This window comes from Ornithorhynchus anatinus, chromosome X2 (assembly GCF_004115215.2).
Source record: "Ornithorhynchus anatinus isolate Pmale09 chromosome X2, mOrnAna1.pri.v4, whole genome shotgun sequence".
Lineage (NCBI taxonomy): Eukaryota > Metazoa > Chordata > Mammalia > Monotremata > Ornithorhynchidae > Ornithorhynchus > Ornithorhynchus anatinus.
This window is the reverse complement of record NC_041750.1, coordinates 10,936,658-10,948,719: the sequence shown is the minus strand read 5'-3', so window position 1 is coordinate 10,948,719 and position 12,062 is coordinate 10,936,658. Positions and strand designations below refer to the sequence as shown.

The 12,062-nt window shown below is 46.2% G+C and overlaps 1 protein-coding gene across 3 annotated transcripts in view; it reads right to left on the bottom strand.

Annotated features, from left to right (window-relative positions):
* Positions 1 to 6,575: 6,575 nt before the first annotated feature.
* The window catches only part of ZFR2 (zinc finger RNA binding protein 2), a 45,947-nt gene continuing 40,460 nt past the window's right edge, over positions 6,576 to 12,062 (bottom strand). For 2 of the 3 annotated variants that reach the window (XM_029052380.2, XM_029052381.2), the window contains exons 16-19: positions 11,372 to 11,467; positions 9,900 to 10,011; positions 9,226 to 9,320; positions 6,576 to 8,193 (exon numbers count right to left, since the gene is read on the bottom strand). In XM_029052380.2, the coding sequence (XP_028908213.1) occupies positions 8,023 to 8,193; positions 9,226 to 9,320; positions 9,900 to 10,011; positions 11,372 to 11,467 (474 nt within the window). In that variant the 3' untranslated portion in view covers positions 6,576 to 8,022. The remainder of the gene's footprint in view (positions 8,194 to 9,225; positions 9,321 to 9,899; positions 10,012 to 11,371; positions 11,468 to 12,062) is intronic. The other variant, XR_003755350.2, reaches the window with a different exon arrangement.

The following is a 12,062-nucleotide window of genomic DNA, read 5'->3' as shown; positions in this document are numbered from 1 at the left end:
CCGTCCTACGACCGGATTCCCCTCCAATATCAAACAATCGATGGTTTTTAGTGAGGAGCGCTGACTGTGCACAGCACTCTACTAAGCTCTTCGTACAGCAGAGTCGGCAGACGTGTTTCCTGTCTACAGCGAGCTTGCAGTCCAAAAAAACGGGCTGGAGAAAATGAAAAAAAAAGGGGGGGGAGGGAGAGATCAGAACCCAGGTCCTCCTGCTTACCACCCCCCCCCCCCGCCCCCAGTTTTTACCGGCTTAAGTGATCGGTGTCTTATCTTCAAGGCTGCCCCAAGACGTCTCTTCCCGTAGGAGAGGACGGCAGGGAGAGAAAGAGAGGGAGGGAGGAAGGAAAGAACATGGACTGTAACCAACCTGATTATGGTGTATCTACCAAAGCATTTAGAATAATGAAAATAACGTTGGTATTTGTTAAGCGCTTACCATGTGCCGAGCACTGTTCTAAGCGCTGGGGTAGATAGAGGGTGATCAGGTTGTCCCACGTGGGGCTCACAGTCTTAATCCCCATTTTACAGATGAGGTCACTGAGGCACAGAGAAGTAAAGTGACTTGCCCACAGTCACACAGCTGACAAGTGGCAGAGGTGGGATTCGCAGTGCCTGGCACGTAGTAAGCGCTTAACAGATACCATTAAAAAAAAAGAATGGGCAGGGGCAATTGTCTTCTCATAGAATGGCCTAGTGGCCTGGGAGTCAGAAGGGTCTGGGTTCTAATTCTGCCTCCGCCACATCTGCTGGGTGAACTTGGGCAAGTCACTTAATTTCTCTGGGCCTCAGTTCCCTCCTCTGTAAAATGGGGATTAAGACCGTGAGCCCCACGTGGGACAGAGACTGTGTCCAACCTGATTGGCCTGTAGCTTGTGGCTGCCCCAGTGTTTAGAACAGTGCTTGACACATAGTAAGCACTTAACAAATGTCATCATTATTATTAACCACAGACCCCTCCAGAGGTCAACCCACCCAGTCCCCCTGCCTCTGAACAGGTCAGGACCTAAGCCTCAAAAAGATCTATTTCAGTTTTTAGATCCCTGGGCAGTCAAAAGCTCACAGTAAATATTGAGCTTGATGACTTGGGATCTTGTTTATTTTACCACTAAGCAGATCCCCCCAACTCTGCCACAAAGTCATCAGACCAGACAGGGGATACAAACCGTGCCTGACCGAGGGAGGAGTAATGAAGCCAATTATCCAAAGGGGTTTAGAAGGTATCAGATAAGCAGCGGAGTATTTTATTCCAACACATTCCCCTGACTCAGGCTTGGCCTTGCTTCCTGGGACGGTAAATGATTTCTTGGGAATGAAATGTAGACAAGCAGTGAGGGATGGAGAAGTAGTGTCCCTTTATTCAATCAATAGTATTTATTGAGCGCTCACTTTCTGCAGAGCACTGTACTAAGCGCTTGGAATGTACAATTCGGCAACAGAGACGATCCCTGCCCAATGACGGGCTCACAGTCTTTATAAAGGGGGTATCTCCCCCAAATACTAGGAGTTATTATTGGGTAGGCACTTCCCACAGGAATGCCTACAACTAGGGGCAGCCAGGCTGCTGGAATTTAAAAAGGATCCTTTTTATCACCCTTTTGCCATTCGTTTCTTTTCACTTCTTAATAAATGCCCAGATGAAGCTGTACCCTCAGATGTTGGACAAGTATCAGACCCTCCCCCACGGGGGTGCTCTGAAAGAGAAATACATGAATCCGGTGGCATTTCCAATCACCTCATCTGGCAATTTCCAAGACTGCAGTACATTTTCTAAAAATCTGCCCAATCCCCTCGCAGGATTTCAGTTCTTACAACAAATCCAACAGGGACACCTAGAGATAGAAAAGGGTACCAGACAGATAGCATCGTGGGCAAGCATGATGAAGCCAAGTTGGTGTCACGACGCGGTGGGGGGCGAGGGAGGGGAGAGGGCCGAGAGGACGGTGCCCACATTCCTCCTCAAACACCTGGTTCCATTTGCCCATCTGATGACTTCAGGCTGAAACAACTTGAAGTTACAGCCCTACCTACCACTGCAAGTCCCAGGAGTTGGGTTATCATTTCATTCGTTTTTTTAATCATCATCCTCATCATCATTATTATTTGGATTTTTTCAGAGTGGATTTTATAAAATGCACCCCCCCACCATTATTTGGTGACTTCATAAATGTTTGGACCCTTTTATTAGCCTTCTTCACCTTGGGCACTATGCTGGATGCTCAATAGTAGCCAGGAGTAATAATATCACTACTTTGGCGCCTTTCCTGTCAAGAGGGCAAATTACTGCCTACATTTCCCTCTAGTAGTAATCACAGGAGTAGTGTGGCTTAGTGGATAGAGCACAGGCCTGGGAGTCAGAAGGACCTGGGTTATAATCCCAGCTCTGCCACTTGCCTGCTGTGTGACCTTAGGCAAGTCATTTAACTTCTCGGGGCATGAGTTACCTCATCTGTAAAAAATGGGGATTTAGAGTGTGAGCCCCATATTGAACAGGGACTGTGCACAACCTGATTAAGCTGCATCTATCCCAGTGCTTACAACAGTGCTTGGCACATTGTAAGCGCTAAACAAGTACCATCATTATTAATAGTATTTATGTAGCACTTTGCACAAAGCGGTCTAGTAAGTGCTGGGAAAGAAATATATAGATGAGATATAGGCCTGGTCCCTGGTCTCAAGGGACTCACAATCAAAGAAAATGAGAGGTTGGGACTCAGAGTTTTTCTGACTCGCTACACAGTAAGGATGCTAAAATCAGGCTGAGAGAGTGAGACTTCGATCTTTATGGATAGGTCCTCGTCCAAGTCCAGGAGAACAGTCCATATGATAAAGCCCACCTTTCCTCCCCAACTCCAAGCCTGTTCTCCCACCGGTAGGCCCCGCCAAAAGACAAGCTCTCTCCATATAGACATGCTCTGTCTGTACCTGCTCCGGGAACTTCGATCTAGGATATTTCAAGGGAGCAAACTCCTAAATAATAATAATGATGGTATTTGTTAAGCACTTACTATGTGCCAAGCACTGTTCTAAGCACTGGGGTAGATACAAGGTAATCAAGTTGTCCCACGTGAGGCTCACAGTCTCAATCCCCATTTTACAGATGAGGCACAGAGGCACAGAGAAGTTAAGTGACTTGCCCAGGGTCACACAACAGACAAGTAGCAGAGCCGGGATTAGAACCCATGACCTCTGACTCCCAAGCCCCTGCTCTTGCCACCAGGCCATGCTGCTTCTCTATGTGCTAATAAGGCTAATAAGGCTAATAGCCTATAGCGAATCCTAAAAATTTTCCAGCCTACCCAAATTTGATCAGCTCACCCTCTCCCTAAGAAGGTCACAGGGATGAAAACAAATATGGTCTCCAGAGGAAAGGCATTGGGTCAATAAAATAATGACATAAAAAGTGATGTGAAATCTGCATCCCTTAACCACTTTTCCAGAAAGTCATTTACCCCCGCCAATAGGTGAATGATTACCTGTAAAGTTGCCTTAGCCTATTTCCAAGAGACCAACAGATACTAATTGTTTTTCAAAATATTACACTGCACTTTGACTTAGGTGTTTGGCAAGACCTCTGACCTTCCCCCCAATAGTCAATAATAATAATGGTAATAATGATAACAATGATGATGATAATGATAGGCATTTGGGCTTTTGGGAGGTTTTAATAGCATTTAAGTGCTTACTATGTGCCAGGCACTCTATTAAGCGCTGGAGTGGACACAAGATAATCAAGTTGGACACAGTTGCTGTGCCACATGATGCTCACACTCTTAATCCCTATTTTACAAATGAGGTAACTGAGGCTTAACTTCTCTATGCCTCAGTTACCTCATCTGTAAAATGGGGATTAAGTGACAGTCTCTCTCTCACCTGGGGCTCACAGTCTAAGAGGAAGAAGAGGTATTTGATCCTCATCGTACAGATGAGGTAACCGAGGCACAGAGGAAGTGAAATGACTTGCCCAAGGTCACACAGCAGGCAAGTGGCAGAGGCAGGATTAAAGTCTAGGTCCTTTTAACTCCCTGTCCCACGCTCTTACCGTTAGGCCATGGCCAATGAAGTTTGGTGGTCATAGAAAAAGTCTTGTTTGCCTATATTTTCTAACACTATTAGAAATGTGTAGAAAGGGCAGGCATCCTTTAGAATTAACCCTGGGAAATTAGACTAATCTGCAAAGATGGGATTTTTTTTTCCTGCCTTCCCACTCCCCTTCTTAAACAACTCCAGTGGTTGCCTATCAACCTCCGCTCCAAACAAAAACTCCTCACTCTAGGCTTCAAGGCTCTCCATCACCTTGCCCCTTCCTACCTCTCCTCCCTTCTCTCTACCACCCACCCCGCACGCTCCGCTCCTCCGCCGCCCACCTCACCGTCCCTCGGTCTCGCCTATCCCGCCGTCGACCCCTGGGTCACGTCCTCCCGTGGTCCTGGAACGCCCTCCCTCCTCACCTCCGCCAAACTGATTCTCTTTCCCTCTTCAAAACCTTACTTAAAAATCACCTCCTCCAAGAGGCATTCCCAGACTGAGCTCCTCTTCCCCCTCTACTCCCTCTGCCATCCCCCCTTTACCTCTCCGCAGCTAAAGCCTCATTTTCCCCTTTTCCCTCTGCTCCTCCACCTCTCCCTTCCCATCCCCACAGCACTGTACTCGTCCGCTCAACTGTATATATTTTCGTTACCCTATTTATTTTGTTAATGAATTGTACATCGCCTTGATTCTATTTAGTTGCCATTGTTTTTACGAGATGTTCTTCCCCTTGACGCTGTTTAGTGCCATCGTTCTTGTCTGTCCATCTCCCCCGATTAGACTGTAAGCCCGTCAAACGGCAGGGACTGTCTCTATCTGTTGCCGACTTGTTCATCCCAAGCGCTTAGTACAGTGCTCTGCACATAGTAAGCGCTCAATAAATACTATTGAATGAATGAATGAATGAACCTTATAGATGAAATGCTAGAAATGAACACTGTTGGCCTTAAGTACAGTATCGGTAACATTGGTCACATTTCCACTTTTTACTGAAATTCTTTCCTGCCCAGTACCTGACATCTTTCAGTACCCAGGCCTGGAAGATCTGAGTGTTTTGAATGCTGCCAGGGATGGGAGGGTGACGCCTATTTCAGTTCCTCCATCTGCCTATTAAAAGTGAGTCTGAAACTCTCATGTTGTTACCACCACTGATTTCTCCCTCTATGTGCTCACTATTTTGCCCTTTGAACAAACTTTAACTTTTAGTTAATACAGTTGAACTTAGCCCATGTTGGGTACAATAAAATACCATTCTTTTCCCCAAACTATGGATCAGAATGTTCAATAGCAGTTTAAGATGTTTGTGAGGAGCATTGGGAAGGTTGAAATCATGAATGAAATAAGCAGGCCCTAAAAGATCAGCTCTTTTCATCTGCTACCGTATAAATTGATTCTTTAATTCTTGGAGGTCCCAAAGCCAAGCATTTATGGAGTATCTTCAACAGAAGAGGTTTTGTTGGCATGGATGTGCCAAGGAGAATAAAAAAGATTTCTAAAGGGGGCAAGAGTCTCACAGGCAGGATCAGATGAACATCCAACGGGGCCTGGGACTGGACCACTTTGTGGGGCTCACCTCCTCCTCCTCCTCCTCCTTTGGCTCTTCAGGAAACCTCCAACCCCAGCCCTTGAGGCTAACAGCCAAGAGCGCCTTGCTTGCTCATGTGAACTGGGGTGGGGAGGGAGGTGCAATGACTATCTTGCTGTCAAACCCAAGGTGAGGGGCTAACATGGGCTGGGGTGAGGAGGAAGAAGATTTGGTGGCTGGGGGTTGGAGGTTTTAGATCATCAATTTTGATAACTCCAGTAGCTGGGGATTCAGTCACCCGGGACCTCAGACCAGGTCAAATAAGTTCAGGGGTAAGGATGAGCATGGTTGCACCTGGGAGAGCTGCCAGGGAGGCCCCCTCCCCTTACCCCCACAACTTCAACCCCCCCCCCTTCACCGCCTCCCCCCATCCTCAACCCCCCTCATGACAGATTTTACCAGGAAGGGAGTCAGGAGGAGGGGAGGCATAGGAAATCCCAGAGTTATCTCATCTGTTGGCTTTGGGCTATTCAGGCTCCTTCCCCAGAATGTCCATCCCCTTTGCTTGCCTCGTCCCTGGGGGGTGTGTTTTGCTGGTAGGATGTGGGGGGGGGTGGGGGGGGAGTGGTGGTACGGGGGTGGGGGGGGAAGCAGTGCCAGGACAGCCTCTGGAAGGTGCAGCTTAGCTCTAAGTGCGTGGCCCCTCATGGTCTTTCCTCCTCCTCTCCACCAGCTCTTTCATCAGCCACCCTCTTTCCCTTACAGGGTGGAGAAATGTTAAATAGCCCCTGTGTATGCACAGGACCCTCCGATGCTGCGCATGCCACAGCTATCATTTTGGGGAAGGTCTGTTTCAGGCACCATCTTCATACTATCCAAAGTGGTGGCCACGTTGGCAGGGTCAGGAGGCAAGCAATTACCATTTGAAACAGCTGCTTGAGGCTAAGGTGGCCGGGGGGGGGGGGGGGGGGGGGGGGGGGGGGCGCATAACTAACTGAAACGAATTAAGATGCAATACACCAAATACACTGAAACAACATGTCTTTATTTTGCTTTCACTTTTTTCTCCTTGTTTTCTTTTCCTTGTTTGTTTCAGGTAACATTTCAAAAACATTAAACTATTAAAACCGTGTTATAGGCTTTCTGTTTACCACACAGAAAGTGAAATAAAATGAAATGCATCAGAGGGACCCTAAATCACAACATTTGTTTAAATACCACTGGGCAATCAACTACCTGAGAAACCCTCCACAAAGAAACAGGCTGAACCAAATTAGCATGGGTCGCCCTGCCCTGGTTTCTTAGTTTGCTGGAGTGGGATAACTGATTCAAAAACACAGTGCCAGGATCAGATCCCTTCCCTCCAATCCCATTACTGTAACTAGGACCCCCATCCACATTAAGCATCTTTCCAGGTTGCAGTCCAACCACTTCTGAGAGGTGTTACTGAAAAAGACCAAACTTTCAAATTGGCTCACGTTGGAAAGGTGGCTCAAATTTGGGGGGAACAAAGAAAGGCAAAACCACATTTTAAGTAAACAATTTCAAAGCAGCCCTTCACCGTACTGACCTCTCTAGAGAAAGCACTCTTTGGTAGGTGGAAAAATCTCTGTGGTTAGTGGTCATATTGTCAAATAAAGTAAGAGGTATTTTTTAAATTTAGCACTCTTCACCCTACCACTGTTAACAGAGCAACCCCTGTCCAACCTCCATTTTCGTCTTTCCTGGAACACATGGGGTGCTTTCCAAAAAGATCAGAAATTACACAGATGTCCAAACTTCAAAGCCAGATGAGATAAAACACTCACAGAGTGGTGGTGAATGGGGATTTTATACGTAGACCCAGTCTAACAGAGAACTCTAGATACCAGTGAAATGGGCTCACTGTGTTTTATGGTATGCAAAGGGTCAAGTAGCATTTTGAGCCTTCCCTTGGCTTGGGCAAGCTTTGCTTCCCTGAAGGACAAAGCCATCCTCTTGGTTCTTCCAGACCAAACTACTTGCTTCTGACCCCTCCACCCTCCAGTTGGGGGATGGAAAAGATGGAAGAAGAGATTTTAACATTCAAACCCAGAGCCTGCATTTTCTTCTACATGACATTGGACCTATTTTTCGAGTCCGCAAGAAATAATTCAAGGAGGGAAAAAAACCAAAAACCGGGCTGGCCTCCTTTTACCTGTTTTGCTGTGGAGGGGGTTTCTTCAGGAGTGGGGAGGAGGTGGGGAGGTACAGAGGAGAAAGTTGCCAGAAGCAACTTTATTCTTAAGGAATGATGCTATTTCATAAGATAAACACGGCTTAGAATAAATTGTTTGGGGGGGGGAAACCTTAATATTATCAAAACCTCAACAGAGAGTAGAAAGCAACTTATTCATACACACACGCATGAAAAGAGCATGTGTGCAGGCACATGGACATTTCTACGTTCGCTAAAGTAACAAAAGGCACTCTTAGTGAATGCCCTGAACTAGTTAGACACGACCTCTCTTTTTGTACTTCTTCTCCTGACTCTCTTCTTTGGCTACCTTACCAAAGTCCCGTTTTCTTTTGCTGCTTTCCAGGACACTATCTTGAGAATATACCTCATAGTTATCTCCCAGGATTTTATGCATCTGCCTGAACACGAAATTTCGCAAGGCATTCTAGATGTGGGGAAAGAAGAAACACAAGCATAAATGGCATTGTTAATGGTTTTCCAAAACCAGGAGGACAAAAAACCTGATTTAGCCTATACTGTTTACATTGTTCCTGAGCTAATTTATACCAACACTTCTTTTCCCTCCTATTCATCCACATTTCCTTCTCCTGCTCTTCATTTCAACAAAAAAACCACACAACAAGTACCTACCTTAAAAAAAAAAAAACCCAAAAAAACCCTGTCCTTCAAACAGGTTCCTAAGAAAAACCAAGAAAAAAGAAATGGAAAGGTGAGGTTCAAGGAGGTTTCATTTCTATCTGGGCCACTGCTTGATTTTCTTTTCCAAACGGGTGTTCATAACTTTCTTTTTTCTTTTATTTTATGGCATTTGCCGGGCCGGGCACTGTACTAAGCGCTGGGGTAGGTACAAGCTAATTAGGTTGGACACAGTCCATGTCCCCCAAGGAGCTCTCAGTCTTAATTCCCCATTTTACAGATGAGGTAACTGAAGCACAGAGAAGTTAAGTGACTTGCCCAAGGTCACCCAGCAGACAAGTGGCAGAGCCGGAATTAGAACTCAGTTCTTTCTGACTCTTTGGCCCGTGCTCTATCCACTACAGCAGGCCGCTTCTCGACCCCACCAACTGGTTTTCTGGATTCGAGAAATACCTTAAAACCATCACCCCGAGCTAATCAAATGGCAGCTCCGTCTCCAACAGGGTGGAGCCCCCAATAAATATTCAGTTGACACTGCTGACCTGTAACCGAGCTTTTGAAAATGGCGGTTTTCTCCTCCCTACTCAAGTGGGCAGGCCTAATTTTTCAGTGAGCAAGAAGAGGTACAAGGACATAATTTGTTTTCGATCAAATCTGTGTTTTCATCTATACAAAACCGAGGCTTCTGAGTTTCCTGCCAAGCCACCAAAGGTTATGCTAGTTCTCCTACCTGGCTGAAATGGCTGGGGAACCAGCACTGCTTGAGTGGAACCTCCAGTACTATTGGTACCAAGAAGAACGACCCTTGCCCCTTACATACCTGGGCACTGACTGTAATAGCCTCCCTCTCTTGATGAGTCAGGGGCTTCAGAGTATCTACTGGCTGAGTCTCACAAGGATCTTGAAGACCTGGGCCTGTTGAAAAGAACAGAGGAAAGATGAAATGAGTGAAACTCCAAGGAAGAACGACAAACGTGAAGCACAAATGAAGGAGTTTTGAGAGGTCATTTATCCCCACCCCTACCCTGTGACACAAATAACCTTCCCTAGCTTTGCTCTTTCTTGCCTCAGCCCGGTGAGGTGGCACAGGGATTACTCAGAGACCTGGAAGACTCAGCAGCCAGTCTATTTACCATTTGGGGAAGCTCACGAGACTGGCAGACAGAAGCCTGGCCCTCTAGGTCCTACTGGGCTGCTTCCTGGCCAAGCCTCACTTGGTCTTGGGACCGCACCAGCTGGACTAGGCATTGTCCAGGGGACCTAGTGAGCAGGTTTGGCCTGGGTCAGATGCACACACAAAGAAGACGCAGAGTAAATCTTGCTGATCCTGTGTCAAAGAGAGCTCACCTCTGGCTTCTGGCCCAAATGAAGTGTTGGGCTGGGTCAAAAGAAAATGTTCCACCCTTAAATCTAGATCAAACCCTGCACTTTGTTCTGAGAATCTCTGGGTTGCTAAGGTAGGGAAAGGTACCGTTGACATTGTCTCAAACTGACCGCTCAAGAGGATTCCTGAGGCTACAAACTCGAAAATGCGCCTTAAAGCTTTCTCGGGACTAAGAGGCCATACTGCACTGCTTAAGGCTTTCTCCACCAAAATTTCCAGTGCCTGAAGGGAGGAAAAATAAAAGATCACAGTTCAAGGAAGGCAAGGAAGATAAGACAGCAAAAAACAGATTTCCATCATCACAGCCCTGAGAACATAAGCCACATTACCCTGGGTCAGTCCAATGGTTCATCCACCGCAGGATTCTATTTCCAACAGAGGTCACAAAAGATGTTTGGAGGAACTGGGTGATGATTGTTTTCCTTGCCACCCATCTTTAGAGTTTGAGATGGACCATCTCACTTTCCTATCATTTTTACTTCTTGGCTACATTTCACTTCTTTGATTTCTTAGTGAATATTTTATACATTCCATGACTAGAAAGAAGTGATTCAGGTTATAGGAGAAAGGAGAACTAACTAGTCGGCTCACAGGCAGTTGCTAAGGGTTTCCTTGGAAGTCTGGGAAAACCCACCCTGAAAACAGCACGTTCTCTGGTGCCGCTTTCAGAAGCAGAATCCTGGGCTAAGTGGACTGCTAGGCTGACCCAACAGGAGCACTGCTAATTGTCTTAATTTCAATAAGTAAATTTAATCACTAATTTCTTTAACCTTGTGCAAAAATATTCACAATTGATATTTAAGAAGCGTACACTTATCCATTAGGGTGTAAATTCCTTGTGGACAGAGAACATCAAGCATTTAGTACATAGTAAGCGCTCAATAAATACTATTGAATAGAATAGAATACAGTGTATACACCTTCCATAGGCACTCACTACAAACTGCTACTCCTCTCTGCGTCCTCCTCCACAGGCCTGACTGATGTGTAAGAGACTTTGAAATTAATCAACATAATCACATCTTAGATTTTGACACCGAGAGGCAGAGACACAAACCCAGAAAGAGACAGGCAAAAAGAGCTCCCACAGAGAGCCTGAAGCCTATGAAAAACCTACAAGGAGGGAGAGAGGGAGAGAGACACAACACCACACAGAGTTACAGAGGCAAGACAAAGAGGCAGATGAAAACAGATGAGGGTAAGAGAGAACTCAGAGATATCCTGAGGCAGGGAAAAGTTGGCCACCTCTTTCCGTTCCTCATGATGTCACTACATTTTGCTTCTCCCACTCGCCTCTTGCCATGATGTTGCTGTTTCTCATCTGACACTTGTAAATTTTCCAATTTGCCTGATACAGGAAAATCTGTTTTCAGGTTTGCATAATTCTGTAGAAAATGTAGTCCCAAATGCAACATGACTCCCACCTACTTTAGTCATTAGCTGACTTAGGGCAGGGCAGGAGAGATGGTTTTGTATTTTAGCAAAATAGAGGGATTTACCATTATTACTCAAAGCCTATCAGTAAAGTTCATTTCAGAGGGAATATTCAACAGATATTGGTTAAGATGTTCCTTCTCCTTACCCATTGTGGGAAGGGTCTCCAGATTGGGTCACGCTGACACAAGTCTCGCAAAATCCGGACAATGATCAAACATGACTGCAGGTCATGAACAGTAGACTTTGAGGAAAGAAACAACACAGAACAGGCATGAGCTCTCACATATCTCCCCAGCTCCTCAGTCCCTCCCTCTTCCTCTGTTCTTTGATGCTCCCATTCTTCCCATCAGTATCTGAAGATGAGATCTCCCGCATCTTCTCAAAATCCAACCCCTCCAACACTTTCCCATCCCTTCCTCTCTCCCTGACCATCTTCAATCGCTTCATGTCCAATGGCTCCTTCCCCACTGGTCTCATGTACCCCCTATCCTAAAACACCCTGCCTTGACCCCAGTGCACCTTCCATTTTTCACCTCATCTCCTTCCTACCATTATTTTCCAAACTCCTCAAGTTGTTTACACCCGCTACCTCCACTTCCTCTCCTCCAATTCCCTCCCTGACTCTTTGTAGTCTGGCTTCAGCCCCCTCCACTCCATGGAAACTGCCCACTCCAACATCACCAATGACCACTCCTTGCCAAAGCCTCTACTTCATCCTAATCCTCCTCAACCTTTCAGTTGCCTTCGATACTATGGAACACCTCCTCCTGGAAATGCTATCCAACCTTGGCTTCATGAACACTGTCCTCTCCTGGCTCTCCTCCTATCTCTCTCAC